Raw genomic sequence first — 14,904 nt, forward strand, 5'->3', positions numbered from 1 at the left:
TGTCCTGGGAGACTCTGCTTACTAGTCAGCTTAGGCTAAATTCTGTTGAGGTCAGCTCATCTCTGCCCCCCGCTCATCTCAGTGGCTTTTAATGATAATGTTGTATTTCTTACTCAAGTTATACATTGTTTACAGGCTGGAGACCCAGGTGGATGCAAGCACCTTTACCTGGAACACTGCAGGTCTCACAGCAGGAGACGTGGCCGGCACAGGCTACCCTGTAACGCTTCAGTTTATAAACGTACAGGTCACTTCTCCCCTTTTTTTTCATGGAACAGAATAAGACATGTGGCCACTCCTGAGTTCAGCGTGGTGAGACACCTGATTCTCTTGCAGGGAGGGACCACCACAGGCCAAAGGCCAAGTTTGACCCCAGCGGGCAAGATGTGCAGCCCTCTTACGTGCAGGCGGGAGAAGGTCAACGAGTTGGCCACACTGTGCGTTTGCCTCGTCTCCCCATTTCCACCGAGCATCGTTGCTACTCCTCTCCTTACCACCACGCCCATGGGCCTAGGCCATCACGACCAGGACCTGGAGCCTCCCTCAGGGTCTGGGCAGGTACGGAAGGGAGAGTACCTGTCTTAGCCCGGGGAGGTGAGGTGATGACAGCGTCCTTGGCGTCCCCAAACCCTAGAATGTGAGAACACTGACGCGATTTCCAACGCAGGGTGTTCAGGTCGGCAATACCTAAACGGCGGTGTGAGTCAGGTGTCTGCGGGCTGCGTGGGAAACCTCTTCACCTACCTGTAGCTCTCTCAGTTGGCAAGTGATTTCTATGTTCCAAATGACTGCACATAACACGCTGCCCGGATGCAGGCTCTGTAGCCCACTTTGTCACAGACAAAACAAGAAGCTACGAGGCATGAACAGTATCTTTAACATAGTCTTATATTTGGAAAAGCAGTTTTAAAAAACACTTGAAAATACAAGATAAGGTAACAGTGACTTATGTAAGTTTTCACCTTATATTGCTTGACCATTTCTACGTATAAATTATTGCTTGCTAGCTTCGATAAATACACAGCACAGTCATATGTACAGAAGCAGAAAGCATGGGATCTGAGAAAGAAAATACTGTTAATGGCAATTCTGGTAATTCGACCAATGTTTCATATTTACCAGCTCTTACAATGGTGGAAAACTACAAAGTGTAGTCCCTGAGAAGTTAGGTAGATACCCTGATTTCGGGTTTTCTATCTCCTAATTGTTAACGCAAGCTGACGGCGTCACGGCGGTCCTAATCGATCAGACGTCAAAAGGCCAGAGTCCTCGCTTCAGGTCATCGATTTCATCCTGGTATTTAATAACCTTGTAATACGAATACAATAAATAGGCTATGCAAATAAATAGTACTCTGCTAAAAAACGTTTAGTATATACAGCTTTGCTTTATACAGTAGTACATTTTCATCTAGCTTTTTGGCAATTTTTAAAAAACCTTTGTTCCCCTACTAGTTTTAAGCACAATGGCCCACTCATTAATAAGCAGGCTGAAATTTTAAGGACATGTTTGAAGCATTTAAAAGAAACTCCACGTTCTATAACTGCGGTGCCCCCGATTTTCCCCGTTTTAACATTTGTGCCAGGTTCTGAGAAGCTTGGAGCAGTTGTGCCATTTGGAAGCAAGAAGTTGGGGATCTGCGGTGTGAGTGACAGCTACCACAAAGCAGGGTAAGCTCAGCTCTGGGGGTCCAAAGCCCCTGGCACCCTCTCTCACATGTAGCAGGTTCTCCTACTCGGAGGCAGGTAGGCCTTAGTGCAACACCTTCTCCCTGCCACCACAGAGGGGTGGGCTTTTAGTTTATCCTCACGCTGAGTTCGGCATACACTCCACGTGACTTGTCTGTGGATAGCGGTCTAGGAAAATGAATTTATGCTACACATAATGAACGATACTAGAATAAAGGAAATGCAGGCTGTAATATCAGTACAACTGTTTGGCAATTGTACAGATTATAACAAAGAGTGAATTTGAAATGCTGAGTCTTTGGAGCATCTGCAAATGTATATGGCAAAAAAAAATTTTCAGAAAGGTTGCCATTTTGCCTCCAGGAATTTGTCCTGCACTAAGTTCTAAGCAGGGCGGGTTAGCTGGGCGCTGATGAACCCACAGACCTGCAGGTCTGTCTGAGAGTCATGCTGTAGCAAAAAGGACCCACTTCAAAGTGCCCGTGCCCCACTTCCCACGAAGGTGGCAGACTGCAGGTTTCAGAGTGGAGACTTTATGTGATCATAAAATCTAAAAGAGCTGGGAAGGAGCTTAGACATCTTCCAGTCCACCCTTCTAGCTAGAATAAAACTATTCCAAAGTGGCCTAGGCAACAACTATCTGGAGAAGGAGTGTGGCCCATCCCTGTCAGCAGGAACTAAGTCCCCCAGCAGCCCCCCGCCCCCCACCTTCCCGCTGGACAGTGAAGATTCCTCAGAACTTCATGTTGAGCTAAATCTGGCTCCCACAATTCTGCCTTTGAATTCTTTAGTTCCAGATTTACATCTTCTCAGAACTTCTGAAATTTCTGAGAGCTGCTCCCTGGGAAATCTCTGGAGAGAGTCATTACACTTCAGAAAGGTTTGGAGATTTTGACATTCGGAAGATGGGAATGCAAAAGCAAATCTAAACTAAACAAAATCCTCTCTTCTCTTTGCTGTTGCTGGCCTGAGAGCCGCCCGACCACGGCTGAACGACACAGTGGACACGTGGCCTTTTCTCCCCAGCCTGTTTCTACCCGGGCGCCACACGCTCACTCCGCCATCACGATGTGCTCAGACGTGATGTACAGGCGGCCTGTTCGGCCGTGTACACATCTGAATTCAGGTCTGTGCTGAAATAGTTCTCCACTGGAACAACTGAAAACCGTTTTAGATGGAACACTGTAGGTCTTATACGAATAACAATGTGAATTGTAAAGCATAAAGACAATGTCAAAACGGCCTTGCACGATTAGGCTAGCGAGAAGGGACAAGAACACACGTGTGTGCCGTACGCCCGCTCTGTCCTCAGCGATCGTGAAGCCTTCCCAGGGCTTGATCGGATGTGAGAGATGGCTGCCTGCTCTGGTTCCGAGGTCCTGGTCTCCTCCAGGGGGGTCTCATTCCGTTTCCGGTAGCCTGGAGCATTTCTGAGTAGAGCAGCCCAGGATGGTGCCTTTCTATAAAATCCTGCTCGTTTTCAGGACTGCAGTTTTACATGCTGGGACAGGCTGAAACGCTTTGAATGCCCTACCAAAAATCTTCTCCCCGGGTTTCCTCCGGGGAGTTGTCAAGCTCACCGTGGTTCCTGGGCCCAGGAAACAACACTGCTCTCAAGGTGTCAGAAAGCATCAGGGAATGAGACGCTGATGAGACAAAAGGAAGCAGCTCGGGATGGCACCGAAGAGCGGAACAGGCCGGAGTGGTGAGAGCTGCGCCAGGATTCGCACGCGTGGGAAATGAATGGGCCTGCGATCCACCTGGCAGGGGCGGATCTCAGCATTGTATCCCATGAGCTTTTTTTTGTTCATTTGAAGGTCAGGGGAGTTCTAACCAGTTCTGGAGAATAGCAAGAGTCTTATTTACTAGAGGAGGCCTAACCTATAACAATGGGCATTAAAAAAGGATGTAAATGACTGGAAAAAAAAAAAAAGACAAATTATAGAAAGGCTCCCTGTCTTGGTTGGGAGATGAACTATAGGATTTGTAAGTGTCTAATAAAAATCAGACATCTGTCTGTTTTGGGGCTCTCTGAATTTGCTGTAAGACAGGCAATTACCGCTATTGTGATACCTTGCGCCCAGTGCCTCACCCACCCAGTCCCGCTTACCCTCCCTGGACTGGGTGCTATCATCACACTCTTGGGCAAGGAGCCTGCGGAAGACATGCAAATCAGCAGGGTATCATCAGGCACAAGAACGCAGACCTCTGTGACTCTCTGTCACCACAATCAACAGTTATATAGAGTGTCTGCAGGGCACGAGGCATTATGCTCTTTCAAAAATCATATTTTTCCCTATAGGAAGTGAGAGCCCATTTGCACGTGTAAAGAAAACCCCCGGAAATTAAACAGTGAGTCACTAAAGATTCCTATTTTTCATTAATGGCAAAACGACTTAGTCTAACTTGCCTATAGTTGCAAATCAGTTGTGCAGAAATGAATTTCACCTCTGAGCAGATATCCATAAGTGATTGTGGATGCAAAGAAATGCATGCCTTGACATTTCCCTTTTGGGAGTCAGAGCATAGAAGTCACCTTCTGGTTTTCGCTAACTCCCTAGACACAAGTGGCTTTGGGTGATATCGAAGTTTGCACAGACAGAGGCCACTCCTTCTCCCTGGAAATCTAGAGATGGCATCACTGCCTTCAGGTGTTCACACACGCCACTTCTTTGACAGCCTAAAAACATGATCTACTACCAGTCAAAGTAAAACGCCTCCCTGCTTACTGAAATATTTGGTCACCGTATAACAAGACGTGATCCCTTGTCTTGACGCTGGCACATCTCCAACTGAAAAACTGGATGGGATCAAAGACACCTGCAGAAGGAACCGGACTTCTCCATTTCAGAATGCGCCTGACACTTCTGCCTCCTCGTTCTCAATGCAGCAAGGAGAGGCCTCTCCCCATCTCTGGTGGCTGATGTCACTTCCCGAGCACGTTTGGGTTGGCTTTCCTGTGTATGCCTTGCGACTTACTGATAAAACTCAGCAACTTCTTTTCTCACAGGAAAGTGAAGTACTTGGCATGGACATTTCTGTAGCTCAAAGTGCTGCAGTTACAGGCGAGGCGAGGCGTGGGGCGGCAGGGCTTACACCCGGGGCTCGATCCTGTGTGAGAGCTCAAACAGGGCCTGCTGGCTGTCAATGACATACAGGTGATTGACGTAGGATTTTAACTCCTGGTGCTCTTTTGGAGACATCTCACCTCCTAATTTTTGGAGGGAAAAACGACAGTCAATCTCATGAGAACAGTAATGCTATTTCTAAATACCAGTGAAAACTGACATTAAGGCTTAGAGCAAATCCATTAGGTAGACTCTCGTTAGTCAGAATCGCGGAAGAGATTTCTTTATCCTAACAGAGGAGTTGCTTTTTCACTCAGACTAGGTTCCTCGGGTCAGGTAATCGGACTGGCAAGGTGCTTGTTTTATCAACACTTACACAGCATTTATTACCTAACGTTACGTAGCACGTAGTGACTACATAGTTATCCTCCTCTACGGAATGGGAAGCAGCACAGACACACGGGCCTGGAAGTGGCAGAGCAGGACTGGAACCCGGCCCTCCATGGTCCGAGGTCACACGTCACAACGGTTGCCTGTTTAAGTGGCTTTCACTGGCTCCTTTATCTCAGCGTGCAACTGCTGAAATCACTGCTAATCCAATGAGTGCATGGACACAATAGCTCTTTTTGTTGTTATTGATTTTTGTATAATCCACTGGTATCCTTTTTTTTTTTGGAAAAAAAATAAGGGACCAATTGAATGAACAGGTATCACAGAACTGAACTTGAGTTACGGTTAACAGGCGCGACAGGCTCTGAAGGTGTCAGATGGGCGAACACCGACGCGGTTACAGACCAGGCAAGGCGGCGTTCCACCCCCAAATGCAGGGCGGTTAAAGCATCAAAGGCCACGCGCGGCTTCGGTGCACTGTGAACGCATGTGTCACCCCGGTGACAGCTCTGAGGAGGAAGCTGAGCTAAGACAGGCTGTGCAACGGAGCAAGCCCACTTTCCATAGTCAAAAACATACAAAAGCTTCCCCCTCCAAAAAAAGACCCCAAAACTCCAAAGCCCCAAGGCACCAGGAGACTGGCCAAACTGCGCTAGAGAGAGACCATGAAAATGTGAGTCACGGTGACATCACATCCGCTCGCTTCAAGGACGTTCAGATGGGGTGTGAGACCAGTTCCGCGTGAGCAGAAGGAAGGGTCCTGCAGGAGGCTGAGCGTTTGAATGCAGCAATTTTTCTCTTGGTGAAAACCCGTTTTTTGATTCCTCTATGACAATGCATTTTATAATTAAAGGCCTGTATGTCAGGGATGGTTTATATTTCTTAGATTTAATAGAAACAAAGCTGCTTGGTTTTAAAAAGTAAAAAGCACCAGGAGTTAAACTTTTTACCATCCCGCTTGTTTAAAAGTGGCCAAAAAGCTGTGTCATTCTAGAAGGTCTTCTCTAGAAGCCACCAAAGGACCGCTTTTGGTTTAGTAAATGTCACTTTAAAAAACATGATGCTACAAAGATAGTCTTGTTAAATTTTTGGCCTTAGAAAGATGATAGAATGACAACTGACAACTGCATACATTTTATAAGTGGTTTGATTAACACTATTCTATGCCAAATGCTGAGATTGGTTTACTATGCCTTTATAAACTATTGAAATGAATTTAGATAATTAGTCCCAAACCCAATTTTTAAAGATACAGAAATACAGAACACGAACAGGCCTGATAATCATTTAAATTTCTCCTTTGCTTTGTGCTACGAAGACTTATTCTCTGGTGATGGGAGGTTCAAGACAGGGTCAAGGCCAGACAAGACAGTGTAACCTTCCCGTCCACACTTGCCACAAATATAAACCACAGTCCCTTGGTGAGACTGAGGTCTTAGAATTAGCTGAGCACCCATAAAAGCCTGGGAAGCAAAGGAGGATGGAAGAAATATGAACTCATCAGTAACATTATGCTACTACATTTGAATGAATCTGTGACAATGTGATCACTGCACTGTACTCGTGTACTTAATGGAGAATTATCTAAGTACATATCGAATGCTATTAACTGATGTGAATATTTAGAAAACCAAGTCCTGTATTTATAATTCCTGTTTTCAAACAGAAACTTTGTAATTCATATAGAAGTTTGATTGCTTTGTTGGAGTACAAAATTGCCAGCCAAGACCAGCATAGATAGGAAAAAGATTCTTAAGAATATGCACCTATCCTTAGGAAGTGGGGCTTTGATATCTCTCTCTCTCTCTCTCTCTCACTCTCTCTCTCTCTCTCTCTCTATATATATATATATATATATATATATACACACACATATATATATGTGTATATATATATACACACACACACGCGTGTGTGTATATATATGTATGTATATATATACATACACCCACATATATATATGTATATGTGTGTATGTGTGTGTGTATTCTGTATTGTTGAATAAATAGTTTTACAGTGAGGATGCATTATTTAGCAAAGTAAATCTTACTCAGTGGTTACCTTTGATTGATTTATAATTATTGAAGTCAACGTTCTATTTTTCTAAATTGTCCTTTATATCTATAGAATCTACACAAGGCAAAGGAAAGGGTATGGGCCAGGAAGTTAAACAGACCTGGTTTGAATAATGGTTGAATGAGGTAACCTTTCTGAGCTGCCTCTGCTCTACACCCACAGAATTAATCTCTGTTCACCAATCACCAATACTGGTGTCCCCTTGGCCATGTGAAAGCTCCTTGAACTCAATAACGTTGATTTCCTTCCTTCCTGCAATGTTTTAACATGATTTAAACATAATGTAAATTATGCCTGAGATTTAAAAAGGAACAATATTCTGACATACATGAGTCTCAGTGGGGAGTCTACAAAAGTGCTCAGAAAAATACTTTTTCAGTGAAAGGCAGCTCCAGACAGGAAGTTTTTGTTGGAAAGGAGGAAAGATTCTGGAAGGCTGCGCTAGGCACTTTTACGAACTATATTCCTGTTCTAGGAAGGCTCCAGCCAAGGAGGTTAGGGGCCGGGTAACCCCTGATAAACCCACTGGTAACTCTGTGCCAATGGGCACGCAAACAAGGCTTTCTGGGTTCGGGTGCGGTGGGAGATTCCAATCGTCCAAAGTCACTCGGGTAGAGTGTAAACCTGCAGCCAGGAGTCGATAGAAATCTGTCTTAAGTCTTCCTCTGCATCTCAAACACACAGCAATAAAACAAAGGGAGAACATAGTATATGCACACGATGTACATACTATACTTTATAATCTGTTTAAAGTTATTTCTACCAAACACTTGTGAGACGGTCACAGTCCATACCACTGTATAGTAAATTTACATTTCACACTGACTTCAATAACTCACCAAACTGGTTAGTCCTGCAGTGTCTCAGGGTTCGGACAGTGTCTGCAATCATGTGCTGGAAGGAAGAGCGGGAAACATATCAGTGGGTGATCATTCAGGGTGTTGCTGAAGCAGTGTGCCTGCTTGGACTGAAGGATATTCACACCCTTGGGTGTAATTTGGAGCTGGACTTCACTTTAATTGATAATACTGAGTTTAATCCTTGTCCATAGAAACGGTGGCTCCCAAACCTGGTTGCACAGATTCTACCTGGGCCACAGAAAAAACACTGCAAAGAAATGCAGCTCTCCCACCCCCAGTCTACCTGTCCGAATTTGCTTTGGCTTTTCACTACAGGGGACATTTCGCCTTCTCTCCACGAGGCCTTTCTGAGATCGCCCTTCTGAACTTGGGAGGCACCATTCTCAACGTTCTCACTGTCTTTGTACGATACAGAGCTTTCTGTTGCAATTGCCGTGGAAGCTCTCTCCTCCTCTAGACCAGGTGCCTGCGCCAGAGGGCTTTGCGTGCCCAGCACCTACCCGTTCATCATACACGTTGACTCACACACGCTTGCTAAACGGAGGTAGGAAGTTTTGTGGAATTAAAAGATCCAAGTATCTCAAATGGTGACAGGAAGTGAGAGAGTCATGAAAGACACATTTTCTAAAACAGCCGAACCTTTGCAAAGGTTGTTTTCTGTTTATAATTTGCATTCCCTGCCACAGTCTTCAGCATTCTACTTTAACGTCTTTCTTTAAAGTTCTCACTGACCTCCGGGCAAAAGTCTTCTTAAACTCACAGCTGCTTTGGACAAGTTCCCATCACCTCGTACTTATGTACCTGCGACCACCTTCTGAGCTATAACATTTTCGGTTTTCCATATTGAAGGAAAAAGAACATTCAGGGCAAGACCATCCGTCACTAGAATTCCTCCTATATGGCTGCCAGAGCAATCTCCGAACACTGTCCCGGTCCTCTGAAAATTCCACAGTGACTCCCTAATGGGTTTCCCATCAAAATCTAAGCATCGTCCTATTAGTCGAGAACCAACATTGTTCATTATCTGGTGCTTCGAACATCCCCTAGGGAGTCTACACCTTTTGTGCCCCGCCCCCAACAAACACGGAACACAAGCCTGTCCACACGCAGCACACCCTCAGTAAATTATTGCTAAAAGAATGTTAGTACTAATTTTTTTTTTTTTTACTTCAAACTGGCAGAACTACAGAAACTGTATTTGAACATGACTCATGCATTAAATTGTTCTCGCAGCTGTATTTTTACTGTATTTCTACTCAATAGCGGGAAATTAAATAGGACAGTGGTTATAGCAGTCGTTCGAGTTGCATTTGTCAGGGAAATGAGACCTGACTCATGTCTGCGAATGTATTGTTGAATTTCCTTCCCCAAATTTGCCACTATTCTCAGGGCGGTTTCCTCGTTCTTTTAAGCTATGGCGTCACGTTGATTTCTATTGCATGCCATTTGGGCGGCACATGCAAGGCGTGAGCTGAGGCAAGGCCCAGGCCTGAGTGCAGCTTTGAAACCCGAGTGCTGATCCTCATCTGTGGGTTTTCTGAAGGGGGAGACAGTGTGATCAAAGATGATGCTCTTAACGTTGAGGGTCAAAGGAAAAGGGAAAGCATTTATTTCTTCACTATTTCATAGTTTCAGACAGAAACACGTAGAGTTGCTGAGGCAGCAGAGGGAATGATGGAAAATCGTTTTAGACCCAATAAGATTTCTGGGTTTTCATGTCATCTGACTTAACGTGTTGGCCTGTGTCAGCCAGATAAAGATAATGCACTGAATTATCTGCTCGCTGGCTCAAGCTAATATCCATCATGAGGAACTGGCTCCTCACAAGTTAATTCAGTTACGTTCTATGGGTTCATTATTGTGAAAAATGATCCTGGTTTTGCTTAAGTGGAACCCTGTCCTTAGCTAAGAAACATTCCTCGAAAATACTGGCTCTGCTAGGAAATGCAGTATCATTCTCCAAATCCAAGTATAACACAGGGCTGAGTCCAATATAAAATAGATTTCTGTCCTTCTAGAAAACTTCAGCTTCATCCCATCTTCTCTGTGCAAGGAGGGGGTCGGCGTGAGGTGTGCCGGATCTTAAGTGCCATATGCTTTGAGGACCAGAAACACACTGATAATACACACAAAATCTACTCTCTTCAGAACAGATGTGCCTGCACGTGCCTGCTGTGCAAGTATATGTAGAGCTGTACTTATCTGCCAGCCGCCCTTTTAATAAACATTTTCTGCAGGAATTTAAAATAGAATATTACTTATTTATGCATTGCTAGTTCCTGAAACTTTCTTACAGCAGGAAGGGTGCAGGCAATTATTGGCCCTAATAGAAGCACTGTCAGTTAGACTTCCTTTGTTTCAGTCCTAATGGTTAGTTTGAAGTCTTGGCATATATGAAAACAAGACCTTGGACTACATTAGCTGGCATCCTGGGTCGTTGGGGAGAGCAGGGGGAAGGCCAGAGATGCTGGCCAGGATGAAAGGGAGACGTGTGTAGGGATCTTTCCGTTGCTCTTTCCCACGGGTGCCTTTATCGAATTGTTCTCTCACGCTGGTAGCACTATCTGAGGGAAAATTACGCAATGAACTTAACTAAACCACTGGCTCACTTCAGAGATGAAGGTCGGCCACCTGTCCGCCTTTAACGGCAGACAAGAGTCAGCTTATAGGAGCACGACTGTTCTCTCACGTCCCCTCTGGACTGTCATAGGGACTTCCTAGACCTTTACGGGGCACTCCGTGTGGCGTGCCATGCCTCACCCCATATTTTTGCATGTGCTCTCCAAAGCTTATCTGGCGTTCTTAACCCGATGTGTTGGCCAGGATTTGAAGTACACGTGGACCAAAGGCTTCATACTCCTGCAATCATTTCATTAACAGCAAACACTGGGGATTAATCTGCCTAGAGACTAGTTAGTGCCTACAGCCTTTGGCTGCAAACCGGTGCCCTGTGATCTTCAGAACATTACGTAGCGACACAGAGCAAATCTCTAAAGAACAAGAACAAAAAAAGCCAACACTTTAACCATTTCCGGCTGTGATGGTTTGACTACAGGAACTAAAATACGTGAACTCTGATTCCAAAGCAGTTAGTACACAGAGAGACTTGAAAAGTTATAGGCATATCCACTTTAAAAATAACTTGCCATAAAGTGATCATCCTCAAATGATTAAAATGGACCTATGGCGAGATGTTCTAAGACATCTGCCTTCCAGAGACTAGGCGCTCGGGTTTTCAAGCTGTACAGTGGTCCTATGCTGCCTCAGCCTATATATGGCGAGTTAACCTGATGATGAGAGCAGGGCACTCATAAGGCACAGGTCGGATGCCAAACCTCATTTGGATTCACCGATTTGTACTGTTCTTTGGTCATGGTTTGCGGCCCCCGCCTCACTCAGCTTTCTTCCAAATGCCTGACCCAGTCACACAGGGGACCAGAGGTCAGTTTCTGAGAGAGTTCACAGAAATCCATTACCATCACTAAAAAGGTCACTCAAAGGTCAGGATCTATGGACAGGGGTCACTGGCATCATTTGGAACCATGAAGGGCAGTCTAATCTCTGACTAAAGTTCATCTGTCAGAAGTGTATTCTTCTCGCCGTCCACTGGGTCTCTTTGGAACACTCCTGTTTCACACGTGCTCGGTGCTTACAGGCACCTCCCCCTCTGCCCTAGGAGAAGGCTGGCAGGAAAGGCTGGGAGGAGCCCCCTGCAAGATGAAGCCCCTGGGAATAATTCAGGAAGAGGCATTTCAGTAACTTGTAAGAAAGGACTGACCTGGGACCTCTTTCTTGCGGGCGGGGGGTGTGGGGTGGGGTGAGTAGTTTGTAGGCTCTCTCCACACTGGCACCATCTGTCCGCAGGCTGATAAAAGGGTGGCCCCTCCTCTCAAATGCAGACCCTATGAATTCTACCTTCATATCCCAGATGGGAGTATTGGGGGGTGGACACACCTCCCCAGAAGGAAAGCTCTCTCCCGTGCCTGGGAAGCAGTGCACACCAGGACAAAGACAGAGATGCCTTTACAGCAGTAAAACTGAACCCCGAGAGCATGAGTGCGTCCTGACAAGGACCTTTATGCTTTTATTTATGGTTCAATAACATACACTCAATTGCTGATGTTAGTCTAATGAAGTTCCATTTTTCAAAAAAAAAAAAAAATGCAGATTTTTATATTTGGTTCTCCAAACCCTGCTAGCATACTTATTTTTAATTGGAATACATTTTATTGACAAAGCACAACATGCAGCAAATAGCTCCTGGAAGTCACCATGCAGTCAATGGAGGAAAGGGCTTAATCCATTTTTTCTTGGAGCAAGAAAGGAAAGCATAGAAATAATGAAGTTTACCTACCAGCTTTTCAAAATTGACAAGATTATCCAAAAATGTTTTATTCCCTTCATGAATAAACGTTACATCTGAAAATTAAAAACAAAAAGATATACGTACCATTAGAAATGGATCATGAATTAGGGCTGACAAGGTCTAGATGCAGTACAAGTTATTAATTTTTCTTAAACATTAGGGATTATTCCAGGCATATGAGAAGGCAATTTGAAACTGAATCTGTATGTTATTCGAAGTGAAAGGGCATAATGTAAAGGTGTGTGCGGAGGAAAAATTATAACATTAATGCAAACATGTATTTTGCACTTATGCTGAAGTGTTCGACTTTGACCTGCTTCATATAAACTAATGCTATTCCATAACTTAACCAGTCCATTACGTTTCTAGGCCAGAACAGTGAGCAAAAAAGAATATCCAGGAACAATAGGATGTTAATATCTGGTGAATTATAGAGAACCTGCTTTACTTAAAACGTTCATATTTAGATTTCGATGTTCAAATTAAGATTTTTGCTTCTCAAAGCCAGTGCCTGATTTCGTATCAGAAGTGAGTGAGGAAAGACACAGGTTTGAAAATGGCAAGATTTCTGGCCCTGCTGAATTGGAAGAAAGTGTCACTGATGAAAATAAGCTAAGGAAAGTAGGACAAAGGTACATTGTCAGAGGAAGGGACAGTTACATTTGGTTTGAGCCTCACAGCATTTAAAGTGACAGAAGATATGGAAATACAAACCTTTTTGGTTGCAATAAACACAAGTGCCTCCTCAAGAGACAGAGAGATTTGGGAATTAATTACAATAAAAACAGCAGCTGAAACTCTGCGCCCGGATGACACAGAATCTCAGATCAGAGAGCCAATGACCGAGCATTAGGGAATCCACACCGACAAGACGCAGAGTAAGAAATACATTACAACTTGAAGAGCATGAAAATAATCCTGTTAGATCACAGACACGGAGGGCGACCAAACGAAAATAATTTTCAAAAATCGATCAAAGGAACCTGATGTATAAGAGAGAAAAGAACAACTTAAAGTTCCAACAAAGAGAAAGGGAAAGCATTTGTACTTAATCTGGACAATTCTGCCGGTTCCCAGGGGGCAATTATGAGCTAGGTGCTCCATAAACCTGCCTACAACACACTCGGCCACCTAACTTTGACTGCCCACCAGGGGGCGACACAGGTTACACAGTTTACAGGACACACGCATGAACTTCCCCAAAGGCATCCCTTACATAGCTTCCAGAAAGGACTGCAACATTTCCCTGTGCTTTTTTCTTTTCATTTTCTTTCTTTCTTTCCTTTTTAAACTGATATTCTTGCAGGAAAATAACTCACAATTACACCATCATCTAACAAACTATCTGATTATTTTATTATCTTTTGTAATTTTGCTTGTAGAAAAGAATTACAAGTTTTCATTCTGTGACACAATATTTAGAAAAGAGTAGTCGACAGTTATTTTTTACCTTTTTGTATAGCAAATAAAGCACCGTGTACACTCTATCTACATTAAACACCACCTGGGAACCTAGTCTCCCCTAATTCTCTGAGAATTTGGATTACAAACGCCCTCTCAGAGTCCATTTCCCTTTGTCATCTCCTTTCTATGCTCCAAGAATGACCATGCGGGGTGATGACAATAATGACAGCTTATGTTTATTTAACAGCATCAGAAATGGCATTAACTCATTTAATCCTCGCAAAAAACTCTCAGGGAAAGCCCTAGCAGGAAAGAATGTGAAGAAACTCCGGTCCAAAGAACATGCGCAGCTGACCCATGATCACGGCACTAAACGTCACAGCCAGGATTCAAGCCCAGGGCGCCAGTTTCCTCTCACCACTGTGTCTCTCTGGGGCTCCACCAGCTGAAAGGATTTGGACAGTTCTTACAACCGGTTACAGTCGACTTGCTGAGTTTACGGCCTAGGGGGTGTCTCTGTCACTCTTAAAAGTGCTTCCTTCATCGCTCCCTTCATCTGATCCCTCCAGCCCTAGGTCTCTCCTTTTCCTGGGTGGCCTCACTTCACCTCAACTCTCAGGGACTCGATGAGTTGGCTGACGAGGACGGCTGCTCTTGTGAGGACCCAGGCTGTCAGGCTGGTGCCGGCGTGAGGATAAGACAGGGAGAGTGGGTCTGGCCAGGTGGGGAGGGAAGAGAGGCTGGACGAGGCTGCCACCCAGGAGCAGGGGGTTCAAGTGGCTGAAGATTTTGACACAGTTGAATGGCAGGTGTGAGAGAGAGGAACCAACAGGTGGCTGAGCTGAAAAAATGGGATCTTAGAACTTAAGTTGTGGGCTATGGAGTAGTTCATGTACGGGAAAACAAGTACCTGTGAGGCCCCTTTCATCCGGAGAAATCTGAACACACTCCGAATGCTCCCTAGAATAGAACTGCCGGATGAGATGACTCTGTTTGAAGAGGTGGCAAGTAAAAGAGGAAGAAGAAACCTACAAGCACCCCACCATTCCTTT

The 14,904-nt window shown here is 44.6% G+C and overlaps 1 protein-coding gene across 1 annotated transcript in view; it reads right to left on the reverse strand.

Moving 5' to 3' along the window:
• Nucleotides 1-870: 870 nt before the first annotated feature.
• Nucleotides 871-14,904, reverse strand: part of RAPGEF5 (Rap guanine nucleotide exchange factor 5) — a 201,137-nt gene continuing 187,103 nt past the window's right edge. The window contains exons 24-26 of the mRNA XM_016159524.2: nt 12,437-12,501; nt 8,062-8,116; nt 871-4,899 (exon numbers count right to left, since the gene is read on the reverse strand). Coding sequence (XP_016015010.2) covers nt 4,781-4,899; nt 8,062-8,116; nt 12,437-12,501 — 239 coding nt within the window. The 3' untranslated portion in view covers nt 871-4,780. The remainder of the gene's footprint in view (nt 4,900-8,061; nt 8,117-12,436; nt 12,502-14,904) is intronic.

This window comes from Rousettus aegyptiacus, unplaced genomic scaffold (assembly GCF_014176215.1).
Source record: "Rousettus aegyptiacus isolate mRouAeg1 unplaced genomic scaffold, mRouAeg1.p scaffold_m13_p_13, whole genome shotgun sequence".
Taxonomy (NCBI): domain Eukaryota; kingdom Metazoa; phylum Chordata; class Mammalia; order Chiroptera; family Pteropodidae; genus Rousettus; species Rousettus aegyptiacus.